This window comes from Drosophila pseudoobscura, chromosome 4 (assembly GCF_009870125.1).
Source record: "Drosophila pseudoobscura strain MV-25-SWS-2005 chromosome 4, UCI_Dpse_MV25, whole genome shotgun sequence".
NCBI lineage: Eukaryota > Metazoa > Arthropoda > Insecta > Diptera > Drosophilidae > Drosophila > Drosophila pseudoobscura.
The window spans coordinates 8,279,347-8,295,858 of record NC_046681.1 but is presented as its reverse complement, the minus strand read 5'-3'; the positions used below and the strand labels follow the sequence as shown (position 1 = coordinate 8,295,858).

The window sequence follows — 16,512 nt, the reverse complement described above, 5'->3', positions numbered from 1 at the left end:
AGAGGACGGTAGACACCCTCTGGGTGGGTTTCGTAAGGCATTTCTAATTATGCAAAACTTAGCAGCTTTGCGATGCGTTAATGGGACCCTCATAAAGCTCACACAAAAAGGGAACACGTGCGCGGGTTACAAGTGAAAAAAGGGTTAATATTTCCCAATTACAGACAATTTTGCTTTCTCTAATTAACGTCAAGACTTTAAGGCCGCTCCATATGCGAGATGGAAGCCATTTGCTCTAACGGCTACCAGATTCGTCATTATGCAAATTTAATATTTTCTGTTTACTTTCAAAGCCCATCAAATGGTTTTTCTTTCCGAGTATTGCCATGCTCCAAGTATTCAAGGGCCCTCGAGCGGCAAACGGAACATGTTTGATGAGACATCAAATGTTTTTAAGGCTCGAACATGTATGAAGGCCCGAATAGCTCGAATAGCGTACTAAATTAATATTGTTTCCCGAAAATCCTAAGCTGGGGATATTTTATTTAACAGTGCATTGCCCTGTGGGCTGAGGCACGCCAATCAAATTAATGCCAGTTTTGAAAAATTGCTTTTCTTATTTGATTAATAGCCTCGGAACAATGCCTAGCCGTAGAAGCAGAGCCCCATGCCTCGCCGAGCCGACGAATTTTCGCAAAATTGCTCATAATAGTCTTGGCCTTAGGGCTAGTCCTGCGGTGGTGGCAACGAGTTAGGTGGAATGTGAGTGCCGCACTTTAATTGGGGACAACGCAATAAGAAATTCCCATGAATATACCCGAAAAGGGAGATCTAACTTTAAATTATACATTTGCATTAGAAAATGTTCCAGTAAACAAGAATTTGAAAAACCAAATCCAGGCGACCTCCTGTCCTACGGCTGGCTGTTGCTTCGAGCTCGTTCTGCTGTGGGTTTCCCAAGGACACGCCACTTTACGTGACTTCCTTAGTGTAAACAATTTGTTTGTTGGTCCTCTCTGAATTTTAGCTCAATGCGATGTAGAGGTGGAGGAGTCATACGGCATGTCCCTGGTTAGTTTAAGCCACAGCGCACAGGACAACAGCTGACTTCCTGTCCGCTAATGCCGGAGACAACGGAACAATGCCGGAGTTCGGCAAAAAACGAATGAGACCGTTGACAGCTGACGGCCCACAGACAGGGCCGTCTGTGCCTTTGCCGCCTAATAAGCTGATAAACTTTGGGAATATGTTTCCCCTACTTGGGCACTTGTTACTTGGCCTCGGTCTGGGGTGGGTGATTGGGTAGTAGTGATATTTACAGTACTCGCACTCTGCCACAAAAAACCTTTAAAGCGGAATGTTCGCCGAATGTTGCAGCCGAGCTTGGAACTTATTCTCCTTTGAAGTTATTTGTGCCACTTCCGTCTGGAAGCTTCCGCATTAAGATAACATAGTAACGAGCCAGGCCAGAGAACGCTAGTATCTTTTGTGCATCCTTGGTTCTCAAGGACAAGTTCCACTTAACATTTGCTTTTTTCCACCCAGCACACAGGGCGAAACGCCAATGGCAGATCCTCTAGTCTATAAATGTAGCCACGTTAGAAGGACTCTCGCTCTTTTAGTTTTTCCCTGCCCTGTTTTTCCCTAACGTCATAATCAAAGTGCCTAAAACTTGAAACAGTCGCACCATAAAAGTAAATGTCTCAAGGTACAAGAACAAGGGTTAAAAACAAAGCCAAGCAAGAAATAAAGCATAGATTCTAAAAGATTCTAGTGTAGAACAAAAACGTGGCAAAACAATGTCCTGCCTGGTCGAGAGGAATTGTTTAACTGTGTGACATGCCGCATCTCGTGTGCTCATAAAAAGAGTATAAACATTTTTATGACTTTTGCCCCTTTTCAGCGGCATGCATGTCCTGCACCATTGGACTGGGGGCACCAAAGAGCAGGGATCCATCCAACCATATTAGAGGGCTCTCAAATGTTTGCAAATTATATGTGCCTAATGGAAATCATTAAATGAGCTTTTGATTCCACACCTAGATTATTGTTTTCATTTCGCTCTTATTTAAGACTTGAAAATGCCGCTGGCCAGTAGTTCAGTATTCTACATTAAATAAATATTTCTCTTTTCATGGGAAATGGGGCAATGGGATGGGAGCTTTAAGGATTTCGTGCAGGATTTTATCTGATATAATAACCATTAATAGAGTTATAGCGAGGCACATCTTTTACCCCGAATGTGTACGTGCCTTTGGATAAATCACATTTGTCATTTCCCATTTTTGTGCCATTTTCTTGGTGGGTAATAAATCATATTTTTGCCATTTTGGATTTGTCTTCATATACAAATAGCAACAAAAGTTTCCTTTATGACAGAGATAGAGAGAGATATCCACTGGATACACAATGACTAAAGCTAACTGAGTGACGGGAAGAAAATTTGGTGTAAGCTTATTAAGGTTACGCGAAATAGAACCCAAATAGAACATTACTTATCTAGGGATTTATTCGGATAAGCAAATAACATTAAATTCAGTATTCAGATAAATGTGTGGTATCAGTGTATATATCTTTAAGCGTACGCCGGATGCCATAACATTTTATTTGGGAATTTATATGAATGAACCTTAAAATTAATAAAAATAATGCTGAAGAATCTGTGAAGTGGAGCAGGAACAATCAGCAAATATTTTGGGCTAATGTCTCGGGGATTCATATCCAAGATTCAAAGGAAATACCCAGATATGCTGGTTATCCATTAACCTATCCATCAATTAAGTTAGTTCGTATCATTTAGGTACGACACCTTATGCAATTTGACGGTTGACTCGCCTGGTTTGACCGCGCCCAGGAGCCTGAATGACGAATGTGTAACGTTGGCAACTGGCTGAGCCTGAGGAAAGCCCTCGATTCCTGGGCCCTTGATTGATGATTACTCTGTACAAATGCACGCCAAGGGCCAATCCTTGGAGCACAATCCAGCGTGTATTTGATTAATAATCATCATATTACCGGGCGCTCTTTCTTCAATATTCAGGAGCTGCCAACTGGGAATCCAGCACATTCGAATGTTCAACATGCATGAAGTTGTCGTTTTCGAGGATATTTAAAGATCATCAAAATCCAACCACTCAAAGTTGCAAGCCGCGTGCCACGGAACCCGAGCAGCAGACAGCAGACGCATAGCTCAGCTTTCGAGTGAGATAAAACTGCATCAGCAATTGAGACTTAAATAAATTGAAAACTAAACCGAACATGAAATCTTTGTCTTCATGATGACCACACTAACGTGTCCCATAACCATAGAGAGGGCTTTCCTTGCAAAGAGTGCTGGTAGCTCGCTTGCCATAATACAAATTGCAATGACCTTAATGGACCTGCGTCATAATGACAATTGTGTCTATTAGCTTACACAACTTCATTTGAATGGCCGCAAATGTATTTAAATAACATCAGTGTGGACGGGAGACATTAATATAACATTAATTTGCATTGAAAATAATGAGTAATACGTATTACCGGACGCTTTGTGAAAAAAAAAATTAACAAACATATGGAACATTTTTTACACTACTGCAGCTTGCTCTTTTTTTCTCGTTTGTTTGAAATGTGGCTTTCAAGTTTACCCACTTAAAAATTGGAATACATCTCAGTCCCCTTCACTGCACCACCTGTACTCCAATTGGATTTCACGCGCCTCTATTGAAGTATGCAAATATTGATTTCTTTCGTTACTATATTTCCGCAAATGGAAGCATTTTCACTTTACCTGTTGTTCTTGTGGCAAAACACACCCGAACAAATTACAACAACAAATGTGCAACTATTTTTTAAAGTTCAACAGAATGTCTGAATACGTAGCGCCGCGTTTTTTTATTTCAATCAGTTTTGCTTATCTGCTGGTCGTCGCTTGTGGTTGTAATAACAGACATCAACGCCAGAAAGCGCCAGTGGGTTGTTTGGCCATTCAGCCGAAAAATGAGAGCCATTTTAAAAATCGGAAACGTTTATGTACTCTGCCTCGACCAGAACCAGAACCGGGGGAGCCAAAGCCAACGCCAAGCCTATCCGAGGACATTTTTGGGTCCTATCCTATTCTATTCCTAACTTCCTATCCCTGAAATAGTTTTTAGATCCTGCGTTTCCGTCTCTGTATCTGCAATGAGGCCAAAAATCAATGTGGGTTTTCCAAAACTGCAGTAACATGCTTTCTCTTCTATATTGCTCTTGCTGTTTTTTATCCCCTTATCCCCCCCGTTGTAGTAAAGGTCGATTTTTAATTAAAACTTGCACTTAGTAAATTTACTTTTTTTTGCTCTTGTGCCCCCGACAATAAGTTTTGATATATTGCATTGTGCGGCTTTGGTTTTATATATATAAAAAAAACCCATTAAAGGGTTCTCCAAAGAGCGTTTGCACTGGTCTCCAAATTCGTGGATGACCAGAGCTATGAGTAAACAAATAGCTAATTAATATTTATAAATTTTAATCCAGAATTTAATAAACCACTTTGTATATTATTAAAAGTTCAAGTGTAAATTATGGTATATCATAATTGAATTTCAATTTTAAATGAAATTAGTTGATTGAATAATTTTATAAATGTACGAATTTATTATGTTTTCATTACATAAATGAAAAAGAGGAGTGAAAATAAAAGAGGAGTGGACGTATTTTTTTAGCTTCAATAGAAAAAAATTCTACTCACGCTATATGAAACATTCTTAAAACACATTCACACCAAAGGATGAAATAAAATAATGCAAAATGTATGTAGGAAATCAAATAATAGTCTGACTTAATAGTATAAAGCCAAGCATAAATCTGAAAAAATGTTTGCCATAAGAGTATACATACAGACAGATTCGCTCTCCGTCAACAGAACATTTTTTTCAACTTAACTTCCGATAAGAGGAAAAGCAGAGAAGTATTGCACAGTGGAATATATATTCTGGCTAATACTTAGCAGCTCTTCAAATTAATGAAAGATTACACTCCTAATGAGGCTCAACTCAAGACTCAAGGAATAAGAACGGAAGAACGAATGATTCTTGCAAGTAAAGACAGAATTTGCTCTGTGACTCTCATCAAGGGACACAGTTGATGTATTGTATTGGCAGCCCTCTTGGAATTTGATAGCTTCGCACGTCTCTTTCCGGAAACAATTGTGGGCGGGTTTCCCTTTGTCATTCAGCTGAGTGGAAGCCGCACGACACATTGAATATCCAACTGGAAATGTACTTTTTCAGCCAACACAATGCCGTCAAAGGGTTCCAGCTTCACCACTTTCATTACCAGAAATACAAAACTTCTTTGTGACCAGTCACAGTTCGGCTGGTTTTAAGCTGTCATTGGACCCAAAGAGTTTGGTGTGTGACGTTGCGATCTGCATTGAATAAAGTTGAACAATTTTTGGGCAAACTTTGGCACAGCGTAATCAATTTGTCATAAGATGTCAGGTCAGGAGTGTTTGACCATTTGGACCGATGAAAACAGACCCGCATTTGGCACGTGCTATTGCCGCACTGCCAAACCAAACTCTGATTTCAATGGACCTCGTGACTGAATGTAAAACTAAAATTGAATTTTTATTTATTTTGGGACCCGACGGCAGGACCCTTCTATTCAGGTGTTTGTTAACACAGACACACACACTCACCTTAGCGCTTATAAAATATTTAGTGACAAGCTCAGCACAAACATAAAAGTTGCTAAAGGGAGGCCGGATGCCTTCCGAAATACGTTCAAACAACGGCCGGAGTGTGTGTCAACACAATCAGCATAATAACCTAGGGTACGTATGTATGGTCGTGACCCCAAAGGGCTTCAATAAAAGTGGATTAAATGTAAACATGTGTGAGATTGCCTCTGCCATGGCAGGTTCTTGAGCCCTCACGCAATTTCCTCAAGAGGGACTCGACCTCGAACTGATCCCTAACCCCATATCCTACCCGTCCCATATCCCATTGGATATGGCCAAGTCAATGCCTAATGACTTTGGTTACATGCCGTATTAGGCAGGACAAATGACAGCCAAGCTCCCGCAATCTCGGGTTCGAAGTTTAAGTGCACATTTATCCATCCTCGACCTTTTGTATGAACAAATGGGCCGCCCCTGAATGGCCTGACTTGGGATTGGTCTATCCTTCTGTGTTGCTGTTGAATTTCTGTGTTGTTGAATTAAAATGAATTATTTAAATCTTAATTTAACGAAGGCAGAAAACAGTTTTATTGAGTGCAGATAAGGGATTCAGAAATCACTTGGGCGTTACTTGATTAAATCGAATTTGAATTTCGAAGTATTTGGTGAATATAGTTTATACGTATCCTCTTCATTACTTTCCAAAGATTCAAAATTTGCCTAAATTCGACAAAAGGCAATATGATCTTTAGCTGCTGTAAGCTCAAACAAATAAGTGGAAAAATCGAACTTCAAGTGATTATCCATAGCCCTTCCAATCGATAATATCAGCCGAAAATAACTTTCATTGCGTTACAGACTATCATGCGGTGCCCAAATATATTGGCAATCATTTGGTGGTAAGCCAGAAGGAGCTCCCTTTTCATTGATTCGATTTTCGTGATTATGTGCCACTGCCACCACCCGAAGGCAATTTTGCCCTAATTTAATTAACACGTCTTTTGTTTTATTCGGTTGTACGAGTATTCATAAACTATTCCCTTGCGCACAGCCTTTTTGCTCAGCAAATAAATGAACAGCCAGCCCACACAAGGCCATGTCAGAGGCGCTTTTTATAGCTCTTTTGAATACTTCGCTTAAAGACATTAAAAAGTTTTCAAGATTCTGAAGTTTTTCGTTTGTTTATTGGGATTTCCGTTCTTTGTTTCTGCTTTTCTTCTGCGAATGGAGAAGAAGAGTTACCAGTTTTTGACTTGAACTCGTCATAAATAATGGTAATTATGGATTGGACTTTGGTCATGACTTTGGCTCAGACACTTGTCCATAATCCGTCGTTGTGGGAAATTCCGTTGCTTAAAACGTTGCTTGCTTAAAAGTTTACCCACTCAAATTCTCACAACAGGAAATACACACAGTCCAAGGGAGCTTCTTTTTCCATCCTTTTCATTATTGGCGCCATTTGGCGGCCATCTGCGGTTCTCTGGCACTCGTCTGACAGCCACCAGAAATTTCAGAAAAACTTTCGCTTCGTACTTATTCATATACAAATTTTAAGAGTGTACAAAACCTCGTTCTTGAGGCGTGAAATGCCCGTCAAAGATGTCAACGGAGGTGTTTGCCGTCGGGCCCCAGTCAAAACTTGAGTGTTTCCCTCATACAGTCGCGGAAGAAATTACTTAGTTCAAGTTTTGAGAGTTGAGTAAAATATTGCCCTGTCTCGTTGAAAATTAAATTTTAATTTGCCCCTCATTATACCTGCCTTGGTTTGCTTTTCGGCTTTTGGAATAACACGTTTCACTAATTAATAAATTTGGTTCAAATTGAATGTCAGCTTGATTGTATCGCAATATAATTATTTGTTATTAAAAAAGTATCGATTTTATGATTACCTCTAAATAAATAAATTCAAATTTGTGTGGCAATTCTGTCTATGTAAATATGTTGAGCATTTGAAACTATTATTTCAAAAGAAGAAAAAAACGATACTCCCATTATTATGTTTAATCGTCTTCTTAGAACAAATTAGAAGAGTTTTCTTTTCAAAGCAAAATTATATATTTTTCTGTCTTGCAATATCATTTCTTTTTTCGTTTCCTGACTTCTTTTTTCTTGGGGCCCACGCAAAAGTAATTTAGAAAACAATTTTGTCAAGGAGCACACAAACCGTCAGAGAAACTTTCCACTTATCCAATAAAGCGGAAATAAATTCAAATAAATTGTACATTAAATTTAAATGTATAGCAAAATTGTATGCTGTAATTAAACAGAGAAATCGCGACCACATAATGGGGCTTTGTGCCTCTCATTGATTTACTTAAATTGTTTAACAAATTGTAGTGGTAGTTATCACATGTGAGGAGGGCTAGGGCAATAACACGGCACAAATTTAATTAAAACAGAGCTGGAATGAGAGGCAAGCGTTGTGAGTCGAAGTTTTGATACTCTTGCAGATCTTATGTTCCTGAGGAGCGCTCTACATACGCCTTTTGGTCTAATATGATATAATCAAGCATCATTCATGTTATATACTGTAATGATGCAATCTTGAGCTTGACGTACGAATTGTAAGTATAGAAAAGGTAATTTTTAGTGTTGGACATGAGTACATCATTTTATGCATTGCATAACATCTGATCAGAATAATCATACCCTTTGCAAGAGTACAAAGAATGAACCACTCCACGCACTAGATTCTACTGTCAGTTCGGTCTGCCCTCCCACTCATCCTTTGGGGTTAGAAATTCAGTTAGACAGTGGGTGAGGCTTTAGAGAAGTGTAGGCCTGAGAGCGTAAATTTTCGAGGCAAACTAAAATGCAATTTTGTGGCCGACACGAACTCCATTTTGGGCAACCCGATGGCCGCGCCAGTCGACTTCGCTGTGCCGTTGATGTTTGTTTATGGGCAGCGCCTTTCATTAGTGGCCAACTTGATGGCTGGCTGGCAGGAATAGCTGTCAGTTTAATGTCATTTATATGCCACGATTTGCTGAAGCCAGAAAACTTGCCTGAATCACGCCCTCCTGGGCTACCATTTTGTGGTTGGTTAAAGAGCGTTCCATTCCGATGATTTCCATTTTCTCGGTATTTTATTTTAAGTGATATTTTTGAAATCATTTTCTCAGGGGAAAATAGGAACTGAAACAAAAAAAAAGCTTGTAAATAGAATCGTATTGTTTTGGCCTCAAGGAGCCATAGATATCTCCCACAAGGAACTCCCCAAAAATATCCTGCTGCATCGGTTTCTTTTTATAAAAACTGTGACAAACTGTCTTGCCATCTGCATCCATCTGGATGGCTCACTTTGTCCAATCATTTATCTGTCTGAAGATTTTTTTGCCGTTGAGGGCAATTTCGTGTACAAAATATGGTTTTTATTCATTTTTCCCATGATTTTAAGTTGTTCGTTTATTCATTTCATTTATTTTGTTGGCCAACTTAATGCTTGCAGTGATCTAAAAAGACCTTAAGGAATGGTTGATAAATGAATTATGGAGCATTTCAGATTGCATTCTTTCAAATGTTGTGTGATTTAAGTAAATATGTAGTTTAATTTAAATATTTCTGTTTTTTCAGATGAGACTCTATCTGCCTACAATATCAGGTAAGAGCATAAGTCATTTCCCTTTGATAAAGTTGCACCTCCTATCCTCACCAACATTCTAATCAATCGCAACCATTCCACTTCCCCGTTTAATTGATTTCGATTGTTTCGTGTCCCGCGGATGGCATCCATTCAACTTTTTTCCTCGGCATCGACATTCCTGAGCATCGGACAAAACTCATAACTGTCATTGTTATTGCTTTCGAGGTGGTCCTATTGTCCGACAATACTTTGGCTCAAATGAGGCGTAGGCCTCGCCGCCTGATGAACTGCACACAAATTTACCAGAATGCCGGGAAAACCAAAAGAGACGACCGGAAGGAAAAACTGTTTGCAAAAACTATGGTTTTCCGTCTGGCGGTTGCCAGGAAGCCCATTTATCAGGCTGTGCGAAGTCGTTGAATGAAACTGTTTTGCTGGTGAATGCAATTTAGCGTAAAATAATAGTTTTTTTTTCTCATTCCTTCTAACAGCTCTAGCCCAGAGCTATATGGGTGCTCCATGAATGCAATTCTTTATGGGAGAGCTCTATGAGTGGAGCGAAGCCAGATAATTGCGGCTTTCTGTGCAATGGAAATTAACTTTCAATTGGGAAAGCTTTACAGTAGAGTAAATAACATGAAAGGAGTCCGGGGCAGGCCCGTTTGGATCCATCACAATGAAATCAGCGAGAATGCCCAAAAGCCTATGCAACAGAAAGTGTTTTTCCGGCCCGGTAAAAAGGAGAAATCCCTGCAAAAAAAGGAGCCGAAACAGTAACAGAAATTGGGCCGACTAATAACAGTATTGAGTAGAAATGGCAGAAGGAAAAAAAGTGGTAGACTGCCGGGAGGAATTAGAAACCAATTTAGTTGTGTGTGTGTAGAGAAAAAAATAGTCAAAATAAACTGAATTACTTTCACTGGGATAAAGAGACACCATTCAAACAGAACTCTGAACTCGCTCGGTTTTAGTTAAAAATAAATCTTTGTTTTTGATTGGCAGCACCTTTAATGCTTGACTTCCCCGTAAACGGGAGAGCGGGCCGCAAAGGTTGCTACGAGTGACCTTCTCCTTAAAGACCATTCCGATGGGCATCTGTCAAATTAAATTGCATTTAAAGAGCTTAAAGGTCGAGCCGACATCAACAGAATCAGCTCCAGACCAAGGCCCATCTGCCTGTCAATGGCAATGATGATGAGGGTTTAACCCCTTTATCGACGTGAATTTATAAGGACTGACAGCTCCCAGGGAGAAATGGGAATTTTTTGTATGGCCAAATGTGCAAGTTGATTCGCTACCAGACGTCAGATATCCTTGATTATCAGCAAATGATTTTTCACTATATACATATGTACATATTAATATATAGGGAGATAAATACATACTTCGGGCTCAAAGAAAAAAAATTATTGTAAAGTGCCATTTCATACACATATTCCTTGAAATAATTGTCTGTGCTCTTTTATTGTGATCATTCAAAGTTTAATTTAAAAGTTTTTTAACGAACAAAGTTCATCCTGTTGATGTCATGTGGGTTGGTTACACTTTACATCCATAGGGATGTGTAATTCCATGTAAATGTATAAATTTGTTAATTAATTGTGTTGATGAGAATATATATCTGATAGCTGACCGTTCGAGGATACACTCGGACATTGTGCTCCCGTCATTGGTAGTTCTCCTGTCAGTTTATCTCCTGCATTATTCAAATGAGCCCGCGACAAATTCCATATGAAACTACAACAATCAACATGCCTTTATTACATTACACCCTTTCACCTTTCACACCTGTTCCAATAAATTTCGCAATTGCAAAGTACGTGTCAGTATGAATTATTTATACAATTAACGTTGCCTATTTGAAATGCAATTTAATTCCTCGAAAGAGCAATGACAGAGCCCCTCGCACGCACTTTCCTCCACACAGAGGTATCCCGAGGTACATTGGTAGCAGGCAGAGGGCAAAAGAAAGCACTGGAAAAGATAGAACAGAAAAAGGATTCAAAGAACAGGAGCAAATTATACGGCGTTCTGTGCCGATGCCGTGACCATGGATAGTACAGGACCGGACCTGCTGAACATTGCAAGAGAGTCGCATTGCAATTGAATTAATTAATATTTAAATGCTTCCCATTCACCATTTTGCGCCCTTTCGCCTGTCTCTTAAATGCAAATTTATTGGTTTTTTGACGGTGTGGACAGGGCCACAAAAAAAAAGAAAGAAAATGGAATAAGGATAAGGAATTACACATTTTGCCACGCAGGTCCGCAAAAGAAGTACTCAAGTAGATTAGGGTTTGGACACACCTGCTGTTACGTATCGAAAGTTTTCAGGGGGATATTAACAGGTTTCCAAGATGGCACCGAACGAAAGTGGTAGCATTAACTGGGATAATGAAAAACTGACTGGATCCCAGGAAAACTTAATGCAAATAGTGGAAAAGACCAAATAAAGTTAACCTGGAAGATTTTAATAGAAACCATCCAACATTTAAGCTAATCGATTAAATTATTTAATTATTTCGTTAAGTGACAGATTAACTGATCTCAATTTAGGCAATTAGCTTAAATATTTTCCAAAAATTAAGCTGCCAATTAAGATGTATTAATCACCCAAGGCAAATCACAAAAAGTGACAGAAATGTTTCTGTGAAATTGAAATTGTACCTCCGGACGATATTAATGTTTTCTCTCGCTCTCAGTCTCCCCATCTATCCATCAACCTGTAATGTTGGTCTTTGATTTATTTATGAGGCAAACACACAGCTTGAAGCACTCAATCTGCATCTCTGGTGCTCTCTGGCAAAATCTGTGCCTGAGAAATTCCATCTCAGGTGTGTGACGAGGATAATGGGTATTTGCTTGAATACCAAATATGGAGTGGGTCAATAATATGTTTAATACTTATGCTATACGATACTTAAAGAACATACATATATCAACAAATTTCCATGGATTTCAGCAATGAATAAATAACATTAAGCAGACATTTTAATGGTAAAACAATAGCCAAATTTAATATTCTGTCTCGTTTCTATTGGAGAGACAAGTGGTTATCAAATACATGAAACGACACTCACTAAACTTGTCCAACACAAATTAATTAAATATATTTAACAGAGAAAGGGATGTCATATTCAGATGCTCCAGAAGTGTCTGGCTCTGGCTGTGGCCCTGGCTTTGGCTCTGTTGAAACTGCGAGTGCAATGCAGATAAACGAAGCTAATTACCAAAAATGTAAAAGTTCTCAAAACGCTCTTCAGCTGCGTTTCCCCACGTTCCAGTGCAGGCGAAACAAACTTTGTCTAGTCTACTGCTATTAGACAACGATTGCCTCCCCGGTGTGGGGCTCCATCTCCATCCTTTCAAATCCTCGACGGCGCGACGGCACTTAGGGGGGGTCCAGACTTCCCTCTCTGCGGTAGCTTATCTAAATGTTCTAAATAAAATAATTTGATACGACCTCTTAAGGCATGTCAACATTCCAGAAATCCATAGATACCACATAGTTGTGCCATAGTAGATTTGTCTATAGAAGGTGGTCTTCCATGTCAAGAGAACCCGAATTTTTCACAAATATGCTGAATGTTACGACACCTCTTGAGTTCCGCAAAAGTTGATCGACTCTATTCGAGACATGCAGTTTGTTAACTAATGATGGTCAAAACTTTTGACTCAAGGAAAAGCTCATTAAAATCACCCAAGACTGGCGTTAAGCGGACCTGCTTTACCTTTTTTGTCTCTGTCAAATGACAAAGTTGAAGCGCCAAAAACTTTCGCACACCTTCTGACGTGACAGGCCTGCTGACACAGAGAAGGAATCAAAACCAGGTCAGGTAAAAAAAGGGACTTGTGCCGATCGGCGACGCGCAGGGAGGAGGCTGGGCTACTGCGTCGACTGCCTGGCTTCCACGCACAATCTTCAGCAGAGGGAGTCGAAGAAAAGAGAGGCTCGCAGCGGCGACAAGGCCAAGAGAAGCCAGAGCCGATCGAGGACGAGGGAGCTCCACGGAGCTCATCGCCAGACCGTCCGCTGACATGCCTTCCGGAGGCCATACGCAGCTTGGCACGCCTTCAAGCCGTAAAAGCCAGTTGGCAAGGGGGTAAACGTAACAAAATAATTATTTATTCATGTAACCAGTTCTTACAATGTTTTCTAAATAAATGGGTTTTCATCGTCAATTAGCCAAAAATTAAAAAGAACAAAAGTAAAGATTCGATGGAAATTTTATACGAGGCAAACGGACGACCGAACGCTCTTCAGGCATATTTTCTTCAGTTTAACTTAACTTGTGAGTCGCTTTTCTTTTCAGCATCTCCAGCTTCTGGCAGCACCCTCGCCTGATTATTACAAACATGTCTCTGAGGCCCAGACTTTAGCCTACAATTTTTTTTGCATTGAGGGCAATGGTAACGACCCTCGCCAGTGTGGACACCAGTGTGCCTTAGCAGGTTATCCATGCGAGTAAATTTCTTCACGCAATACGTGCACTGGAAAGGACGTTCGCCAGTGTGAGACCGAACGTGTCTCTCCAGGGTTCTTTTCAACGAAAATACTTTACCGCACTCCTGGCACGGAAAATTCAGTTTTCTGGTTTGGGATAAAATACAGGTTAAGAAGAAACCCCATTAGGTGAAAGGATGAACTTACTTTGACAATGATTTGGTCTTCTTGGTGTGACTTGAGATATTAGTGTCAAGGTCGTTGCTGTTGTGAATAAAAAACTATTTAATGTCTATTTAATCATTCGATATGATTGAAAACGTACATATTTGGCAACGGTGGACTTCTTGAGCGACTAGAGGTATCAAGGCTGGAAAGCACTTCCAAATCACTCTCCACCGACTCTGGTTTCTTCTTTTTCGGTAACGGACTACGATCAGTTGTGTTCCTAATTCCAAGAGGTTTCGTGTTGCTGATTTGTTGGAAAAACTAGCATTGATTCGGGTTCGCAGGCATATTATGTACTCACAGTTCGGACGTCTGCTTGTTCTTGTGACTGGTTTCATGTCTATTTAGATGGCTCTCAGACATGACTCCTTTGTCACACACATCAGGAAACAGCAACTTGCCACAGTGACGACTGGGGGACAATATTAATTATAGATTATGTATAAGCTCTGCTCAATAATACTTACCTCTGCCTCTTATTGGCTTTATTCCGTTGTAAATTGTTGTGCATGTGAGCCTCTGCTTTTGCCACCTGGGCCAGCTTGTGCATCTGCTCCATTTTGTCAATGGCATGGGTAAGCATTGAAACGCTCATCTGCGGACGAGTCTGGTCATCAGCGAAGTTCCTTAGAGAATTCCTCAATGTGTAAGTGCCTTCTTCTTCGCTGTCATTTTCAACCGCCTCGTCCGCCGTCTCTTGCATAGCATTATTGAGCACCGCCTCAATCGCATGCATTTCCCTTGCACGTATGCGATCCTCCTCTTCATCGCTGCTTTCGATGGTGTACGTTTCATTGATAACATTGTTTGATAACAAGCGTTGTTGATAATTTGCAAAGCTTTTGTCCAATAACAACTTATATCCATATGCAGTCTGGACTCCATGAATGCAGTAGGGACAAATAAACTGCGGCATAGAGTCCCCACGTACCACAGAATGCTCAGGTGCGAGCTTGCTGATGACACAGGCGGGGCTGCTTTCAGATATGTTCAATCTGAGATCGCAAATTTCGGCGAATATGTCCACCAGAGGAGCGGAACCATCCAGGCACACGCGGCACACGTACTCCATTTTTCACTTTTTTTTAAACTCGCCTCAATCTAATTCTTTGTAAACTTCGGCGTCCATCCACGCGTCGATTTCCGATAACAAGCCATGTACTTAGCTGTGAGCTTTAAAGGGTTAATCGGGGGCATGTAGATTGCAAAACCCTAATGTCACATTTAAGGGGTCAAAGTCTGCAGATTTTGTCCATTCAAATTGTGTAAAGCAACAATTAAGTCTTGTTGATTTTTTTATTAAAGCATAAACTAAGTATTATTTCTGCGCGTTGTTTTATAGTTTGTTGTGGATGATTTTTGTGCTGCTCAAAATCCACGCCCACTTTTCCAACGAAAACCAAACAAGTTGGCAGCTCCACGGGAGTCAGCTGATTATAATAATAATAATAGATAGGCGAGTGGAAATGATCTGTCTCATTATTTTGCTGGTCTCAATCGATTTTCGAATCAGTAATTGCATTGCGCTCAAAAATAAATTTTATTTATAGCCAACTTCCCAACGCGGCGGATATTTTCAGCTCATCTGTCAGTCGTCGCCACCAGGTGGAAAATAAATTAGGCGACACTTCAGCCAAGCCTTGTGCTCTTAAGTTGAAAATTCTTTGGTTGGTTGGAGGGACAGATAGGCTGTGCTACCGTTGCCGTAGAATTGCCTACATTACCATAAATTCACGCAAAACAGGCAACGAGACGTGTTTGTTGGCCCTCTCGTCGCATCGTACCCGGGTTCAGGCCATTTGTCCACTCATTATTGGTTGCCGCTTGCTGCTGCCAAGAAAGTGCTTCTTATTGGAAACGTGTTTCAAGTCCAATCCTCTTTAAGTTTGCCAAAATTGTCTCTCATTATTTTTGGCGGGGGATCACAACCCTGACCGCAGCTTTCTGGTCCATGGTCCATGTCCCTGACCTGTCAGTTTCACTAATTAAAGCGTCCTTTATTGGTGAAAGTGAGCGAAAATACAAAAAACGTGTAACGTAAATGTTCGAATGCTCTGTAAAAAGATCAGCTACAATTTTATTAGTATTGTTATTAGTGTTGACTTTCCTCGATTTTCCTATTTGTATGCTCACCGATTTAATGAGAAGAACCCCCTCCGGGTCGCGAGAGAACAATGTAATAAAGGGTGCAATTTCATTTAAAATGCATAATCGCACAGATTGATAAGGACCCAACCACAATTCAGAGACCACTAGGCATGGTGTTCAGCGCCACCACTTGGTTCCCCCTGAGTATCAACTTTCCCTCCTCCCAAATTTGAAATTTCAAATTTCTGTTGGCGCTCAACTCCTACCCGGTTGACCGAACTCCAACAGTCTGGCAGCCCTGGTTCATTTAAGGCGGTCCGGCAGCACAGTCCGTGAAGAAACTCTGCGCGATCACCTGTCTGGCAGCTTTGTGATCAGCTGCTAGAAACGGAGAGCAGAAAAGTTGTTTAACATATTTTTTCTTCCACAATCAATGGCGCCAAAGCAGAGGTTCACACCTTTCCCATTCCTGCGTGGAGCGCACTGTCTATGCCCCTACAACCGGGCGGGATATCGTCGAGGCCAGCTTTCACACACAGTATGTACCGACGCGGTAGTAACCTGCTCTCAACAGCTTTCCTTTTA

The 16,512-nt window shown here is 40.5% G+C and overlaps 1 protein-coding gene across 1 annotated transcript; it reads right to left on the bottom strand.

Annotated features, from left to right (window-relative positions):
• Nucleotides 1–13,271: 13,271 nt before the first annotated feature.
• On the bottom strand, nt 13,272–15,142 carry LOC6902491 (zinc finger protein Xfin). The gene is made up of 5 exons (XM_002133000.3): nt 14,307–15,142; nt 14,141–14,251; nt 13,937–14,083; nt 13,819–13,875; nt 13,272–13,758 (listed from the first exon to the last, which is right to left on the bottom strand). The coding sequence occupies exons 1-5, from the start codon at nt 14,909–14,911 to the stop codon at nt 13,443–13,445; spliced, it is 1,236 nt and encodes a 411-aa protein (XP_002133036.3). The 5' UTR covers nt 14,912–15,142; the 3' UTR covers nt 13,272–13,442.
• Nucleotides 15,143–16,512: the final 1,370 nt, after the last annotated feature.

Excerpts from the sequence above, each read along its gene's own strand:
- LOC6902491 (XM_002133000.3), bottom strand. The coding sequence starts at position 14,911 with ATGGAGTACGTGTGCCGCGTGTGCCTGGATGGTTCCGCTCCTCTGGTG. Across the intron at positions 14,252-14,306 it reads AAAGCCAATAAGAGGCAGAG|TCGTCACTGTGGCAAGTTGC; the intron begins GTAAGTATTATT and ends ATTGTCCCCCAG. Across the intron at positions 13,876-13,936 it reads AGTCCACCGTTGCCAAATAT|CAACGACCTTGACACTAATA; the intron begins GTACGTTTTCAA and ends TATTCACAACAG.